Raw genomic sequence first — 18574 nt, 5'->3', positions numbered from 1 at the left:
AGAGACTCTCAAGAGTCTTCTCCAACACCATGCTTCAAAAGCATCAATTCTTTGGTGCTCAGCTTTCTTTATAGTCCAACTCTCACATCCATACATGACTACTGGAAAAACCATAGCTTTGACTAGATGGACCTTTGCTGGCAAAGTAATGTCTCTGCTTTTTAATATGCTGTCTAGATTGGTCATAACTTTTCTTCCAAGGAGCAAGCATCTTTTAATTTCATGGCTGCAGTCACCATCTGCAGTGATTTTGGAGCCCCAAAAAATAAAGTCAGCCACTGTTTCCACTGTTTCCCCATCTATTTACCATGGAGTGATGACATGGGACCAGATGCCATGATCTTACTTTATTGAATGTTGAGTTTTAAGCCAACTTTTTCACTCTCCTTTTTAACTTTCAATGGGCTCTTCAGTTCTTCTTCACTTTTCTGCCATAAGAGTGGTGTCATCTGCATATCTGAGGTTATTGATATTTCTCCCTGCAATCTTAATTCCAGCTTGTGCTTCATCCAGCCCAGAGTTCTCATGAGGTCCTCTGCATATAAGTTAAACAAGCAGGGTGACAATCTATAGCCTTGATGTACTCCTTTTCCTGTTTGGAACCAGTCTGTTGTTCCATGTCCAGTTCTAACTGTTGCTTCCTGACCTGCATACAGGTTTCTGAGCAGGCAAGTCAGGTGGTCTGGTATTCCCATCTCAGAATTTTCCACAGTTTGTGGTGATCCACACAGTCAAAGGCTTTGGCATAGTCAATAAAGCAGAAATAGATGTTTTTCTGGAACTCTCTTGCTGTTTTGATGATCCAACAAATGTTGGCAATTTGATCTCTGGTTCCTCTGCCTTTTCTAAAACCAGCTTGAACATCTGGAAGTTCACGGTTCACGTACTGTTGAAGGCTGGCTAGGAGAATTTTGAGCATTATTTTACTAGCATGTGAGAGAGTGCAATTGTGCAGCAGTTTGAGCATTCTTTGGCATTGCCTTTCTTTGGGATTGGAATGAAAACTGACCTTTTCCAGTCCTGTGGCCACTGCTGAGTTTTCCACATTTGCTGGCATATTGAGTGCAACACTTTCACGGCATCATCTTTTAGGATTTGAAATAGCTCAACTGGAATTCCACCACCTCCACTAGCTTTGTTCTTAGTGATGCTTCCTAAGGCCCACTTGACTTTGCATTCCAGGATGTCTGGTTCTTGGTGAGTGATCACACCATCGTGATTATCTAGTTTGTGAAGATTTTTTTTGTATAGTTCTTCTGTGTATTCTTGCCACCTCTTCTCAATATCTTCTGCTTCTGTTAGGTCCATACCATTTCTGTCCTTTATTGAGCCCATCTTTGCATGAAATGTTCCCTTGGTATCTATCTCTAATTTTCTTGAAGAGAGCTCTAGTCTCTCCCATTCTATTGTTTTGCTCTATTTCTTCACACTAATTACTGAGGAAGGCTTTCTTATCTCTCCTTGCTATTCTTTGGAACTCTGCATTCAAACAGGTATACTTTCCTTTGCTCTTTTGCCTTTTGCTTCTCTTCTTGTCACAGCTATTTGGAAGGCCTCCACAGACAGCCATTTTGCTTTTTTGCATTTCTTTTTCTTGGGGATGGTCTTGATCCCTGTCTCCTGTACAATGTCACAAATCTCCATCCATAGTTCATCAGACACTCTGTCTATCAGATATAGTCCCTTAAATCTATTTCTCACTTCCACTGTATAATCGTAAGGGATTTGATTTAGGTCATACCTGAATGATTTAGTGGATTTCCCTACTTTCTTCAATTTAAGTCTGATTTTGGCAATAAGGAGTTCATGATCTGAGCTACAGTCAGCTCCCGGTCCTATTTTTGCTGATGGTATATATCTTCTCCATCTTTGGCTTCAAAGAATATAATCAGTCTGATTTCAGTGTTGACCATCTGGTGATGTCCATGTGTAGAATCTTCTCTTGTGTTGTTGGAAGAGGGTGTTTGCTATAACCAGTGCATTCTCTGGGCAGAACTCTATTAGCCTTTTCCCTGCTTCATTCTGTACTCCAAGGACAAATTTGCCTGTTACTCCAGGTGTTCCTTGACTTCCATCTTTTGCATTCCAGTCCCCTATAATGAAAAGGACATCGTTTTGGGGTGTTAATTCTAGAAGGTTTTTTAGTTCTTCATAGAAGAGTTCAACTTCAGCTTCTTCAGCATTACTGGTCAGGGCACAGACTTGGATTACCTTGATAATGAATGGTTTGGCTTGGAAACAAACAGAGATCATTCTGTCGTTTTTGAGATTGCATCCAAGTACTGCATTTTAGACTCTTATTGATTATGATGGCTACTCCATTTCTTCTAAGGGATTCTTGCCGACAGTAGTAGATATAATGGTCATCTGAGTTAAATTCACCCATTCCAGTCCATTTTAGTTTGCTGATTCCTAGAATGTCAGTGTTCACTCTTGCCATCTCCTGTTTGACCACTTGCAATTTTCATGGACCTAACATTCCAAGTTTCTATGCAATATTGCTCTTTACAGCATTGGACCTTGCTTCTATCACCAGTCACATCCACAACTGGGTGATGTTTTTGCTTTGGCTCCATCTTTTCATTCTTTCTGGAGTTATTTCTCCACTGATCTCCAGTAGCATATTGGGCACCTACCGACCTGGGGAGTTCATCTTTCAGTGTCTTGTCTTTTTGCCTTTTCACACTGTTCATGGAGTTCTCAAGGCAAGAATACTGAAGTGGTTTGCCATTCCCTTCACCAGTGGACCACATATTGTCAGAACTCTCCACCATGACCCGTCCGTCTTGGGTGGCCCTACATGGCGTGGCTCATAGTTTCATTGAGTTAGACAAGGCTGTGGTCCATGTGATCAGATTGGTTAGTTTTCTGTGATGGTGGTTTTCAGTCTGTGTGTCCTCTGATGGAGAAGAACAAGAAGCTTATGGAAGCTTCCTGATGGGAAAGACTGACTGAGGGGGAAAATGGGTCTTGTTCTGATGGGCGGGGCCATGCTCAGTAAATCTTTAATCCAATTTCCTACTTCACCTAAAACTCTGTCTCTGAGATTTGACTTGACCAGTGCAGAGAAGCTGAGCTTTTGGCATCAGTCACTCTGCAGTGTGTCCACTACCAGAAATGTTCTCTGTCCTCTGCATTCTCAGAGCACTTCGTGTGTGCCTAGGGAAGGTAAGTACTTAATGTGATGAAGGTGGAAGTGTCTAGGTGCCCAGACTCAAGGGACCCAGAGCAATTTCTTTAAAGTTTAATGTTTTTTAAAATGTATGTGAGTTTTGAATTCTCTGTAGTCTATTTATGGAGACCACCAATCTCTCAGGCAGATGTGCTACATTTTTTCTGAGGCCTCTGTTACACTGGGCACATGCTGTATACCCAGCAATACATGAGTTGAAGTCACACATCTGAGTTACAAAGAGAGGAAGGACTCAATAAAAAATGTCTGAATTAATAAACAGATAAATGAAAACTGTATTAAAGTCCAGTTTTTCTCCCTTCTATGGTTAAGAATAGCTCTTAATCTCTAACATTCAGCTTGACCATCCCAATATTCAGAAAAAGAATGTCCTCTTATTAGCAGGACTCAGCCTCCTTAGAAAGCATTTGAAATATCTTTTGATTCCTGAAAGGCCATTTGGGGTCCACTACCCTGACCTCAACAGGCTTCTCAAAATATTTCTTCTAAAGACATATTCCTTCATACCAAAAGGAATTTGGGTGAATAAAGTTTCATTTCATTACATATATATGTAAGGAGAAAAGTTTGTGGTGATTCACTCAGGTCTGTTGCATAAAGGACATCACCCCAGATGTTTCAATACCCATCACCACTATTTCAGATTAAAACTAATCAGTTGCATGACTTCTCCATGGTCTAGTGGTTAAGACTCCATGCTTACACAGTAGGGGGCGTGGGTTCAATTCCTGGTTGGGGAACTAAGATCCCACATGCTGCACATGGCAAAAAAAAGTATATCAAGAGATTAGATTTTTTTTTTTTTAAAGTAGTTAGTAGCTACATCAGGGAGAAAAAAATTATGTTTGTTTTTTTTTTCTATTTTTATGTAATATACTTAACACAGCCAAACCTATGAAAGAAAAGCCTGGCCACACCTATCTCTATCATAATAAGAAAACGCTTGCCTCTAAAACTTTATGTCAGTACATTAACACATTTTAAGACCTGTCCACCTGTGGCTATCTATCAACTATAAAAAGCAGTTAAATAAACTCAGGCACAGCTGGAGTAAGTGCAGAGAGAGGATAAAGAAAACCCCAGAACCTCAGGATATCAGGATAACCAGATAGAAAGCTAACTTTATGAATGAAAATGCGAAGATCTTCTGAAGAAGAACCAGCTCCTCCCATCCTCCCACATCCCTTTGCCCAATTCACCTTAATCAATTTTCATTCCCTTTTTATACACGCCTACCCTATCTTCTGTATGGATAAATGTTTAATGTTACATCCTGGCAAGTTTCGTCTGATTCCAGAGATGTGAAAAGGCATCCAGGACATGCAGCTCCAGTTCCCTCCTCTCGAGGCTTCCCAGAGTCCTCGTTATCCCATTGTGATTTGGATATGAACAGTCTGTCTCAAACTCCAGGCTTAGAATGACTCAAATGTTATCCCTAAAGATCCTTAGCAAAGTAGATTAGCTAAATATGACCTTAAATCATCCTTCAAGAAAAGAAAAATGATGCATGTCACCTTTAAAAAGCCATCTATTCAATAACAAACTAGTGGGTTCGTAAGAGTGATAATTATGTTTCCCCATGATGCAAACCCTATACAGTAGCACGGCCTCAAAAGAGAAGTATGATTTACTTCTCTTCCATCCCCACATTAGGAGGTAATCAAATGCTCTGGGTTCTTCATATCATGGTCTCAAGAGCAATGAGTAATTTATGTGTCTCATTATTATTTGTACCAGTCAATTAGTCAAAATCTATAGTCAGATTAACTAGCAGATGGTAGAGACCTATGAAAGTGGGACACAAAAGTAAAAGTTTATTTTTTATTTTTTATTTGGCTTTGCCACATCTTAGTTGCTGCATGTTGAGCCTAGTTTTCCAACCAGGAATCAATTCCCAGGCCCCCTGCTTTGGGAGCACAAAGTCCTAGCCACTGGGCCACTCGAGAAATCCCAGTTAAAGGCTTTTAAGTAAGAGATAGTATGGAGTACCTTAATGTCCCTTTCACTTTTCACTTTCATGCATTGGAGAAGGAAATGGCAACCCACTCCAGTGTTCTTGCCTGGAGAATCCCAGGGACGGGGAAGCCTGGTGGGCTTCCGTCTATGGGGTCGCACAGAGTCGGACACGACTAAAGCGACTTAGCAGCAGCAGCAGCAGTATGGAGTAAAAGAACTGGAGCAATGATTTACATTTTCCCCTATGATCATGCCTTTTTTATTTCAAGAAATTTTAGGATCCTGGTTAAGACAGCAGACACAAAAGAAAGACAAAGGAAATTTCTGAGATGATGGTGAAAAAAGTCATCAAGATAGTGGCTGTTCAGTACACATAGGGCATAAGTAATCTAGTCTAGAGAAGGCCAGAGGCTCTAGAATCATCAAAAAGAGGAAACTGAAAAAGTTACCTCATGTAGTTACATGGTAAGAGTAGCTTCATACACTGGGAGCAAGTAGGGAGAATGAATTAATGTTAAGTACAAAGAATGTTAACCAGCCCAACAAGGCAAAAAGTTTCACAGCAAAGAAAAAGTAATCATAGCATACTACATGGCTCAGTTGTGAATTGTTGTTGTTTTTCAGTCCATAAGTTGTGTCCAACTCTTTTGTGACCCCATGGACTGTACACCATGAGCCTCCTCTATTCATGGGATTTCCCAGGCAAAAATACCAGAGTGGGTTGCCATTTCCTTCTCCATGGGATCTTCCCGACCCAGGGATCAAACCCATGTACCTGCATTGACAGGTGGATTCTTTACCACTGAGCCACCAGGTTAGGGTTATGGAATACTTAGACACACACACACACACACACACACAGGAATACTATTCAGTCACAAAAAAGAATGAAATTATCTGATATACTATTTTGAAAATGCTCGTTTATTCACTGAAATAGTCACAGCAGGATTTCTATTTGCAATAACTTGCAAATACTTTCTAATTATTTCACTAAAAAAAGAAGAAGAAAATTTTTCCATTTGCAACATGGATGGGTTTGGACTTGGAGGGTATTATGCTTGATGCAAAAAGTCAGAAAAAGAAAGACAAATACTGTATGTTATCACTTATATGTGGAATCTAAAAAGAAACAGATTCACAAAGAGAACAAACTAGTGGTTGCCAGAAGGGAGAGGTAAGTGGGGAGGGGCAAAATAGGGGCAGGGGATTAGCAGATACAAGCTACTGTGTACGAAATAAATAAACTACAAAGACATACTGTACAACTCAGGGGAAATAGCTGATATTTTTAATAACTATAAACAGAATATAACCTTAAAAATTGTGAATCACTATGTTATATGCCCGAAACTTACATACTATTGTAAATCAACTATAGTTCAACTTAAAAAAAAAAATCAATTCCAGATAAACTGAAGACTTTAACATGAAAGGCCAAACTATGAAACATTTAGAAGATAATACAGCCCATATGTTCATAACCTCAACTGCACAGAAATGGCACCAAAAGCTAAACCATATAAGGGAAAGTTTGGTAAATGTACTAAGCTAAAATTATGATGCCTGTTCACCAAAAAACATGTAAAGAGAGTGAAAAGAGAAGCTACTTGTTGCAACATATAGTTGGGCTATTGTCTCACTCCATTCAGGCTGTGTGACAAAATACCACAGTTTGAATGGTTTACGAACAACAGAAATTAATTTCTCACCATTTTTGAGACTGTGAAGTCCAAGATTGAAGTGGCTATAGACTCTGCCTGGTAAGAACTCACTTCCTAGTCCTAGTCAGTCATGCTCTCCCTGCGTCCTCACACGATGGAAGGGACCAGGGCTCTCTCCTGGATATCTTTTTCATCCCATTCAGGAGGGTTCCATCTTCATGACCTAATCACCTCCCAAAAGCCCTACCTCAATCATCATCACACTGTGGATTAGGCTTCAACATCTGAATTTTAAAGGGACACAAATATTCAATCTGGGTTTCTCAGGTGACTCAGCGGTAAAGAATCCACTGGCCAAAGCAGGAGAGATGGGTTCGATTCCTGGGTCAGGAAGATCCCCTGAAGTAGGAAATGGCAACCCACTCCAGTATTCTTGCCTGGGAAATCCCATGGACAGAGGAGCCTGGCGAGCTACAGTACAAAAGGTCCCAAAGAGTTGGACACGACTGAGTGACTGAGCATGAGCAAACACTCAGTCTATAGCCCGTAGTATCTAAAATACACAAAGAATTCCCACAAATCTATTACAAAAAGATACAGATCCCAATAGAAAAAGATTGGCAAAAGACCTGCTCTTTGCAGAAAAAGAAATACAAATAGCCATAGCCAAAGGAAAATGTGCTCACGTCATTCATAATGAGGGAAAAGAAAAATTAAAACCACAACAGGATAACATCTCACACCTCCCAGACTGGCAGAAGCTGAAAGAAAAATGACTACATCTGAAGAAGCAGGATGCTGCCAGGGGAGGCACACAGGGGATTTCAAAAGTAAAGCTGAACACAGGTGTCCACTATTATAGTTCTCTACACATCACATATATTTTATGAATACTCTTTGAAGCTCAGTTCAGTCGCTCAGTCATGTCCAACTCTTTGCGACCCCATGAATTGCAGCACGCCAGGCCTCCCTGTCCATCACCAACTCCTGGAGTTCACCCAGACTCACATCGATCAAGTCAGTGATGCCATCCAGCCATCTCATCCTCTGTCGTCCCCTTCTCCTCTTGCCCCCAATCCCTCCCAGCATCAGAGTCTTTTCCAATGAGTCAACTCTTCGCATGAGGTGGCCAAAGTACTGGAGTTTCAGCTTTAGCATCATTCCTTCCAAAGAAATCCCAGGGCTGATCTCCTTCAGAATGGACTGGTTGGATCTCCTTGCAGTCCAAGAGACTCTCAAGAGTCTTCTCCAACACCACAGTTCAAAAGCATCAATTCTTCCCTGCTTATTTAACTTATATGCAGAGTACATCATGAGAAACGCTGGACTGGAAGAAACACAAGCTGGAATCAAGATTGCTGGGAGAAATATCAATAACCTCAGATATGCAAATGACACCACCCTTATGGCAGAAAGTGAAGAGGAACTCAAAAGCCTCTTGATGAAAGTGAAAGTGGAGAGTGAAAAAGTTGGCTTAAAGCTCAACATTCGGAAAACAAAGATCATGGCATCCAGTCCCATCACTTCATGGGAAATAGATGGGGAAACAGTGGAAACAGTGTCAGACTTTATTTTTTTGGGCTCCAAAATCACTGCAGATGGTGACTGCAGCCATGAAATTAAAAGACGCTTACTCCCTGGAAGGAAAGTTATGACCAACCTAGATAGCATATTCAAAAGCAGAGACACTTTGCCAACTCTTTGAAGCTACTCAATATTTAATCAAAACAATTAAATGAGATGATGACCCAGTAAAATACACAGCACAGTGGTTGGCAGATGCTAGGTGCCCATTCTTCTTCTACTTCTTGTTTCACTATAAATATTTTAGAAAAAAATTGAGCAAAACTAAATAGTGGCTCTCTCGTAACTCCAATACTACTTGGTAGATGGAAGACTATAGGATCAGATTCCAGATCTATTCAAAGACAGAGACAAATAAGTCTTTTCGCTCCCAGTCCCCAATCTTACAATCTAGTTATTTATGCCAATTTTACTAAAAATAAGTATCCAGAAGTGTTTCATTCTCTCTTGTATCTTGATTTCTACCTCTTTAGCTCTCTTTTCAACTGGAAAATGGTACTTTGGTGAAACCATTATGAAAGAAGCCACAGCTGAATGGTGAAAGGAATAAAAATCAAGGCATAAGGGATGCCTGCAAGTCTCAGCCTGGTCCTCCACAGCATCACACGGTACACAACAGGCAAGAAAGGAGGAAAGCCAATGGCTTGCTCCATGCCTGCTCTTGGATTGTACTGTGGCCCACATGCTGCTGCTGCTGCCGCTGCTGCTATGTCGCTTCGGTCGTGTCCGACTCTGTGCGACCCCACAGACGGCAGCCCACCAGGCTCCCCCGTCCCTGGGATTCTCCAGGCAAGAACACTGGAGTGGGTTGCCATTTCCTTCTCCAATGCATGAAAGTGGAAAGTGAAAGTGAAGTCGCTCAGTCGTGTCCAACTCTTAGCGACCCCATGGACTGCAGCCTACGAGGCTCCTCTGTCCATGGGATTTCCCAGGCAAGAGTACTGGAATGGGGTGCCATTGCCCACATGCTAGAAGTCCCTAAATCAGTTTGAAAACATCTGTCATACAAAGAGCCCCAGACAAGATACAAGGGAGGGAGGAAGGAGAGGATGGGACAAATTGAGAGAACAGCATTGACATATCTGCACTGTCATGTGTAAAACGGGGCTTCCCTGTGGCTCGGATGATAAAGACTCTGCCTGCCATGCAGGAGACCCGAGTTTGATCCCTGGGTCAGGAAGACCCCATGGAGAAGGGAATGGCAACCCACTCGGTCTTCTTGCCTGGAGAATCCCATGGACAGAGAAGCCTGGTGAGCTCAGTCCAGGGGACCGCAGAGAGGTGGACACAACTGAGCACCTGGGCACACAAAGAGGAGAAGCAGGGCGGCCATGAGAGCACAGGCCCCGGGCCGGCTGACTCAGCCTTCCTAGAGGGTTCAATACTAACCTCCGGTTCTAACGAGGAGTAGGAGTTAACCCGATGTGGTGACATCATTGCAGGAAGGGGGATCCCTTCCAGGGCCCCAAATTGGGCTTTGTCTAACACTCAGAAGTGAATTGTCTGAAGGGACACATATGTTGACAAAGCAAGAGGTTTTAATGGGAAAGGGGCACACAAGCAGAGAGCAGGAGGGTAAGGGAAGCCAGGAGAACTGCTCTGCCACGTGGCTCAAAGTTTCGGGTTTTATGGCGATGGTGTTAGTTTCCAGGCTGTTTCTGGCCAATCATTCTGACTGAGTCCTTCCTAGTGGCGCACACATTGCTCAGCCAAGACAGATGTCAGCGAGAAGGATTCTGGGAGGTAGTCAAACAGTGGTGTCACCTTTTGACCTTTCCCAAACTCTTCTGGTTGGTGGTGGCATATTAGTTCCATGTTCCTTACGAGGACCTCCTGTCATAAAATAACTCACGCAAATGGTCACCAAGGTGCCTGGCCAAGGTAGGTGGTTTCAGTCAGTGTGCTTCCCCTAACCGAGTGGGTATAAGAAGCAAGGAGAGAAAGCCCCAAGTTGGGGAATTGCAGGTGTGGAGGCTCTGGAGCGAGCTAAGTTTCCTTCTGGATACTAGATGGATCGGAGGGCCTGGAGCAAAGAATGCAAGAAGGGTGGAGCTGCGTTCATGCTCTCCTTAGGATCATGCCTACCAGACAAGCCCAGAAAATGTCCAGCCTTAGTCCTGGAGAGCAGAGGGCATAATCCATCCACCGCCCTCTCCTGCGCTTGGCTGCAAGGATGATGCCAGCTGGGAGGTCTGGTTGGGACCTGACAGTGATTCAAGGAATGCAGCTGGACAGTACAAACTGAAATTACAAGTAAAGACTGGTTTAAAATTTTTGCAAGAGAAAAACTATTGCAGCGTGGCCCCTCCCATACACTCAGGTCTTCAACTCCTAGAAACTCCCCTGCTGTACGGAGAGAGGTGCTTGCCTTGTGGCTCAGTGGGTAAAGAATCCTCCAGCAATGCTGGAGACACAGGAGTCACAGGTTCAATCCCTGGGTTGGGAAGATCCCATAGAGGAGGGCATGGCAATCCACTCCAGTATTCTTGCCTGGAGAATCCCATGGACAGAAGAGCCTGGCGGGCTATAGTCCACAGGGTCACAAAGAGTTGGACACGACTGAAGCGACTGAGCATGCACACACGTATATGAAGAGAAGTCTCCAGCATTGCAAAGAATATATCCGGGAATGGTCACCAGCTTGACAGCCTGACTATTGGTGATGAGAATACCTCTTTTGAGAGCTACCCTGGTAGCTCAGCTGGTAACGAATCCGCCTGCAATGCGGGAGACCTGGGTTTGATCCCTGGGTTGGGAAGATCCCCTGGAGGAGGGAGGGCATGGGAACCCACTCCAGTATTCTTGCCTGGGGAATCCATGGACAGAGGAGCCTGGCGAACTACAATCTGTGGGGTCAAAAAGAATCAAGACATGACTCAGCAACAAAGCACAGCACAGCATACCTCTACTGAATGGAAGAAATTACTTTTTTCATTTCCAGACCTGCCCACACACAGACTTAGGGGCATCTGTAAGAGGAGACAAAAGAGTCTACCCATCACGTGCTTAGTCCTACACTATCCTACCCACTCACCCCTCTGCTCCCCACTTGCTCTTCTAGAACTGCAACTGCTTCAGGCTCTCTTAGCCAGAGACCTGTCAGGAGTCAATTGAGCTGTATCCATCCAGGTATTGCCATGCATTTGTTTCAACTATACTTATTCCTCCTAGCAGATAAAGGCATCCTGGTGTGAGACACAGCAGGCCAGCACCATGCAGGCACATGGGCCAGGCAGCAGGCAGAGTGCAGTGAGGTGGCTCTGCCATCTGGTGCTTAGAAGGACGGGCTTGAGACTCACGTCTCCACCCCCAGCCCCCAAACTCCAGACTTCCCCCAGCAAACCACGTGGTAACAGCTCCGTTCAATTCTTTTCAGCATCTCTGGCCCCATGGGCCCATTTTGTAACTTCTCATGGACGGAGGAGCCTGGCGGGTTACAGTCCATGGGGTCGTAAAGAATCAGTCATGACTGAAGCAATTAAGCATCCATGCATCCTCTTCTAGTTAGCCCTTGAATTCATTTTGACCTGCTCTCACCAGGTCCAAAATGCTGGGTTGTCAAGGCCAGGGTATGGAAAGCAGAGAAAGTTAACTGCGTAATTAACATTAAGTTCTCTACAAAGGTTCATCTAGTCAAGGCTATGGTTTTTCCTGTGGTCATGTATGGATGTGAGAGTTGGACTGTGAAGAAGGCTGAGCGCCGAAGAATTGATGCTTTTGAACTGTGGTGTTGGAGAAGACTCTTGAGAGTCCCTTGGACTGCAAGGAGACCCAACCAGTCCATTCTGAAGGAGATCAGCCCTGGGATTTCTTTGGAAGGAATGATGCTAAAGCTGAAACTCCAGTACTTTGGCCACCTCATGCGAAGAGTTGACTCATTGGAAAAGACTCTGATGCTGGGAGGGATTGGGGGCAAGAGGAGAAGGGGACGACAGAGGATGAGATGGCTGGATGGCATCACTGACTCGATGGACGTGAGTCTGAGTGAACTCCAGGAGTTGGTGATGGACAAGGAGGCCTGGCGTGCTATGATTCATGGGGTGGCAAAGAGTCGGACATGACAGAGCGACTGATTTGATCTGATCTGATCTGATCTCTACAAGCCCCTTTGATGGCTCCCCAGGTGGCACAGTGGTAAAGAATCTGCCTGCCAATGCAGGAAATATTGGGAAGATTCCCTGGAGAAGGCAATGGCAACCCACTGCAGCGTTCTTCCCTGGAAAATTCTATGGACAGAGGAGCCTGGTGGGCTACAGCCCATGGGATTGCAAAGAGTCAGACACAATGAAGCAACTTTCACTTTCATCTCTACAAGCCCTGGTGACAACTTTACCTCTTCTATCCAGATGTGGTACTGATGGAGATAATAATGAATTATTTTCCTGAAAATAATTATTGTTACGGCCAAAGCTAAATTGTTCTCTAGTTTTGTCATCTTTTCTAACAAATGATATGGTACAATCTGGTGTGACGTTGTACATACGGTACAATATGTGTACAATCTCTGATGGGACTCTTCTGCCCCTTTGTGCCACCACTGCCCTGCTCATAGCAGGCACTTATAAATGTTTATTGATGCTAGATGATGAATAATTAGCACCAAGCCTGCATAGGCATGAACTCCCCATACAGGGCACACTTCAACATGTGACTGCTCAAGGGAGCCCACTCTATCAAATCAATATCAATGTGATTCATGTCACATGGACCCTTTCAACATGGAGACCTATTCCGCCCCAGGATTCCACCTATGGATCCCCTAGTGGAAAAATATACATTCACCTTCCAGATTTTATTGGAGATTCTGTCCTCTCTCTGGGAAGATATTTGGAGACACCACTCAGCAGGAGAGATTTTGGAGGGACCAGATGGCTGGTAAATGAAAGGCTATTCTCAATCCAGGGCCAACAGGAAAGCAGAAAGCCAGAGCTCAAATTTAGACTGAAACCTGGTACCCAACTGTATAAACTTAGAAACTCCCTTGAACCATATGGCTCTTTTAAATAAATACCTGTCTGTCCAATCCTAGAATGGAAAGGAACTTCAAAATCTAGCTTTCTTCCCAGACACAGCATCTGTAGAGCCTAGCAGCTACGGGAGATGCTTGAGATGGACCAGCTGACTGAGCCTACATTAATGGCTGCCAGTCTTAAGGATCTTAAAGTTCGTTGGAATCTTTCTAATTCCATACATCTTTCACACTTCTCTTCTCTCCATCTAATTCTTTTTTTCATTACCGTACCTGAGGTTAGAATATATGTATACACACACACATGCATACTCCATGCAACCCTGTTTAAACATTTTAATACATTACTGTCCCTCTGCTGATCCACTTATAATGGTCTTTCCCTCTCATTGACACTTTCCACTTTCCTTCATGTCTCTCTCCACTTCTTGACAATGACCCCTAAAAATCAGCATTTTAGCTCCCTATGTGAAGTCACCATCCCTAAGTATTCTGAAATATGGTGTCTCCCAACCAAATCAACATAGATCCCAGACCCTCCTCCCCTCTCCAACCATCACATTGCCTTAAGACCTCTCCCACCATACACAGGCTTGCCATGAGCTAACACTACCTTGACCAAAAGGTAGCAACTACACTACCTTGACTAGAAATGGCCTTACCTGATCAATTCCTTCAATTGAATCTTCAGCCCTTGGAAAAAGAAGTGAGAGGGGTGGCAGTAAAGACCACACGAAAAGGAAGACAAAGAGGACCTCCCTTACACGTTTCCCCTCCTCCCCTATTGTTAAAAAGGGAGATAAAGTACAAAGGCACTCAGTAAACTGTTAGATCCAATACAAATGTAATTTAACATTGCTATTAATTTTTTATCACAAAATAATCCCTTAATTAGCATAGAACTAGTGTCATTGAGTGAAAGCAAAGGTCGCTCAGTCGTGTCTGACTCTTTGAGATCCCATGGATTATACAATCTCCAGGCCAGAATACTGGAGTGGGTAGCCTTTTCCTTCTCCAGGGGATCTTCCGGACCCAGGGACCAAACCCAGGTCTCCCGCATTGCAGGAAGATTTTTTACCAGCTGAGCTATGAGGGAAGTGTCATTGATGGTTCTCTGGAATGAGCTCCACCTCCATGAGGAAATGAGCCCAAGAATACGGGAGTGGGTAGCCTATCCCTTCTCCAGTGTATCTTCCCGATCCAGGAATCGAACTGGGGTCTCCTGCGTTGCAGACAGATTCCTTATCAACTGAGCTATGAGGGAAGTGTCGTTGCTGGTTCCCTGGAATGAGCTCCACCTCCATGACGCAATGATTTAGTATCAGTCTTAGTCACCTTCAACTCCACCCCCTCCCTTGCCCTTCACATTGTCAAGCACAGTTTCCACTCACTCTATTTTCAGAAAGTCCTTCAATTCATTCTCCTCATCCAGTCTCTTTTGCCCTGAACTCAGCCCAGTTTTTTGTCATCTTGACACTGAATTATGACTGTCTCTTACTTGAAGATCTTCCCACTCTGTATCAGTTCAGGTCCTCCAAGGAACCAAGCCAAGATGGGATTAGATTTGCAAGATGTTGACTGGGGTGGGGGGAGGGCAATGGTAGGGAGAGGGACAGCAGCATATGAAGGATAAAGAGAGAGGGAGGGAGTGGCAGAAGGTGGAGAGAGCCTCTGGACCCCCTGTAGGTCTGACACCTGTGAGGGGTGGAAGGAAGCCTGGGTACGAAGAGCCTCTGACCACAGTGGGGTCCTGAGAAAGTCTCAGTAGGTCGATGAGTAGTCTCCAAGCAAATACCCCCATTAGAGGTATCCCACATGGACAGAAATTAGGCTTTAGTACCCTCTGTGCTCAGGCACTGATAGGCAATAGCCTGGGAGAACTGTGACCTCAGCATAAATATCCGAGTTATGGGGGAAAGACAGTCTTCTCAATAAAGGGACTAGATCAATTGGACATAAAGGAAAAAAAAAAACTTTATTTCCTCTCATACCATTCACTAAGATTAGTTCTGGGTGAACTGTAGATCTAAATATGAAAAGAAAAAGGCAAAAAAGTTTAAACTTTTAAAAATAATACAAGAGGGGACTTCCCTGGTCCAGAGGTTGGGAATCTGCCTGCCAATGTAGGGGACATGGGTTCAACCCCTGGTCCGAGAAGATTCCACATACCCTGGGCAACAAGCCCTTAAGCCACATCTACTGAGCCCACATGTTGCAACAACTAACGCCCATGCACCTAGAGCCTGTGATCAGCAACAAGAGAAGCCCACGCACACAACTAGAGGAAGTAGAGGAAGTAAGTAGAGGAAGCCCACGTGCAGCAACAAAGACCCAATGCCGCCAAAAATAAATTTATTTTTAAAAATAACAATAATAATATAAGAGAATCCATTTACGACCAAGAAAGGAAACCTACAGACTACACAAGAAAAGAAGGATTCATTGGAATACATTGCAATTAAGAACTTCTATTTATCAAAATTCAGAACTTCTGTTTTGGAAGGCAGAAAAGAGTGAAAAGACAAACCAGGGTGAGAGAAGGTAGCTTCAATACATTTGACTGATAAAGGGATCATAACCAGACTATAAATAAAACTACTAAAAGTCAGTTAAAAATTAAAAAAAAACAACAACAAAGAACTGAGTAGAAAAAAAGGGCAAAAGACTTGAAAAGATGTTCCACCAAAGAGGATACCCTAGTGGCCAATAAACTTATGAAAAGGTGCCTAATATCATTAATCAAGACAGGAATATACACTAAAATCACAACAAGATATCACTAAGCACTCACTTGGATGGTTAAATCTAAAAAAATCTGGTAACACCAAGTGCTGGAGAAAACATGGAACAACAGAAGGTCCCTGATGTTACTGAAGAGTGTGCAAAATGGTTCAGTCACTTTGGAAAACCGTTTACAATCTTGACTACTAATAGGCTCAGCCTGTAACCCAAAAATTTCATCATAGGTTTGGAATTACCTAGAAATAGAATCACATATGCATAAGATGCACACCAAAAGACATGTACAAGAAAGAATGTTCACAGCAGCATCATTGTCATGAGGCAAATGTCCACCAAGAGTAAAAATGGATAAATAAATTGTGGTCGAGTTCTTCCATGATGTACTATAGTAAAAATTAATACGTCAATGCTACAGCTGACAATATGGATGAATTTCTCAAGTGCTGAGTGAAACCTACTCCAGGATTATACAAAGTTCAAAAACAAGTGGAAGTAAAATTTGGTGTTTAGGGATTCACACTTAAGTGGCAAAACTACTGGGGAAAAATAAGCAAAGACATGATAACCATCAAAGTCAAGATGATGGTTACCTTCAGGGAGATAGAAAATTAGAAAGAGATAAGCATGAGGTTTTGATATGCTAGCAACACTCTACTTTTGACCTGAGTATTTGCCATATAATAACTTTTAAAATCTTTTAACTTTCATGCATTTTTCTTAATTGTGTTATATTTCACAGCTTTTAAAATGTTTCTTTAAAATAAAAAATGAGAAAATCTTATAAAAGAGGAGCAATCTAGATAGACCTAATTCCTGCTCCTGAGAGCCTACACTTGATTATCTAATAGGGACTGTGTGAAAACCCTGGCAAAATGTAAAGAATAGAAGACCAAGCACAGAGAAGTTAATTTCATGATATGACAAAGCATTGCCATCTCTTTTTCAACTTTTCTTTCTCTTATTTATTTATTTATTTATTTTTGGCTATGATGGGCCTTCATCAGGCTTCCCTGGTGTCTCAGTCAATAAAGAATCCTCCTGTAATGCAGGACACTTCCTGCAATGCAGGAGACCTGGGTTTGATCCCTGCATCGGGAAGATCCTAGGAGAAGGAAATGGCAACCCACTCCAGTATTCTTGCCTTGGAAATCTCCTGGACAGAGGAGGGTCTTTGTTTCCTCATGTGGGCTTTTTTCTAGCTGTGGTACACAGGCTTCTTGCAGTGGCTTCTCTTGTTGCAGAGCACAGGCTCTACAGCACGGGCTCAGCAGTTGTGGTACACAGGCTTAATTGCCCCACGGTATGTGGGATTTTCCGAAACCAGGGATCAAACCTGCGTCCCCTGCGTTGGCAGGCAGATTCTTAAGCACTGGACCACCAGGAAAGACCCTATCACTTCCTTTTATGATAAAAAAGTAGAAATCAGAAGGTATTATTAACAGAAACATCCATGGAAGTAAAACTGCATAGAGCCCCAATTGTCTGCTACCACCCCAACTATATAGAGAATTAAGATGACTGTTCTCCTCTTATCAGGGTTAGCACCCCCTCTCATAACCTGGCTGGCAGTTTGAACTCCAAAGAAAGACATCACTGTGACTCATACAAGCAAAAAGTGATTGACAGCTCATTTTCCCAGGGTACTTTGGGAGCCACCTTGCAAAGGGTACTTTCAGTACTCCGGTAATTAATGTATAAGCTGGCAGGCACTTTTTCATTTAAAGACATTTATTTCTTAATTAAAATGACATGCAAATGTTAACATTTATTAATTATTTTACTAGCTCACAGCAGTGTAATTAGCTGACTTGAAAAGCTGAAAATGATACCTCCATCTTTCAGAAATTGCAGCACAGGGTTGAAATGATAATATGAAGTAAGAAAAGTGGTTCCTGGGTGCTCCTCATCTCCTTTCACAGGCTCCACCCCACATTCTACCTCTGCGACCGTTCACCAAGTGGGCTGTGAGGATTAGGATGTCTGATTTCCAAAGCCACCTTGCAACCACTGTGCTGTTCCAGACGACCTGGCAGAGGACACAGTCAAGCAGAGAGGAGCCATTACAAAGACAGGGGCGAGCGATGCAAAAAGACTGGAAAACCCAGCGACGGGTGGGGCAGTTTCTCCTTGCGTGATTCAAGGAAAGAAAGCGAATGCCTCAAGACTGCAGGCAATGGATTGGAAGAACTGAATGAGGGAGCACGTGGTGATAAAATCAACACGCTGGGTCTGCTGTAAGTTATAGCCACTCTTCCTCACCAGTCGTAGCTGAGTCCCTGTAAAACTTCACCAGCTGCCAGTGAGCAACACATCTGGAGCAGGAGGGGCCTTACAGAGAGCCACCTGGGGTGGAGGGGCAGTTATTCTGCCTACTTATGATCAGCTGCGAGGAACAAGCAGATATGGAGTATGGCCAGGAACATGAATGATTCAAAATATTCATTAGGTCTCACAGCCACAGTGTTG

At 43.3% G+C, this 18574-nt stretch overlaps 1 protein-coding gene across 6 annotated transcripts in view; it reads right to left on the bottom strand.

The window, feature by feature from the left end:
• CNIH3 (cornichon family AMPA receptor auxiliary protein 3) overlaps positions 1-18574 on the bottom strand; it is a 276611-nt gene that overhangs the window by 157364 nt on the left and 100673 nt on the right. The window contains exon 2 of one of the 6 annotated variants that reach the window (XM_027564552.1): positions 17938-18134. The exons of the other annotated variants lie outside the window; for them this stretch is intronic. Coding sequence (XP_027420353.1) covers positions 17938-17943 — 6 coding nt within the window. The 5' untranslated portion in view covers positions 17944-18134. The remainder of the gene's footprint in view (positions 1-17937; positions 18135-18574) is intronic. 6 annotated transcript variants of the gene reach the window in all.

This window comes from Bos indicus x Bos taurus, chromosome 16, assembly GCF_003369695.1.
Source record: "Bos indicus x Bos taurus breed Angus x Brahman F1 hybrid chromosome 16, Bos_hybrid_MaternalHap_v2.0, whole genome shotgun sequence".
NCBI lineage: Eukaryota > Metazoa > Chordata > Mammalia > Artiodactyla > Bovidae > Bos > Bos indicus x Bos taurus.
The sequence above is the reverse complement of the archived record's forward strand: the minus strand, read 5'-3'. Positions and strand labels throughout refer to the sequence as shown.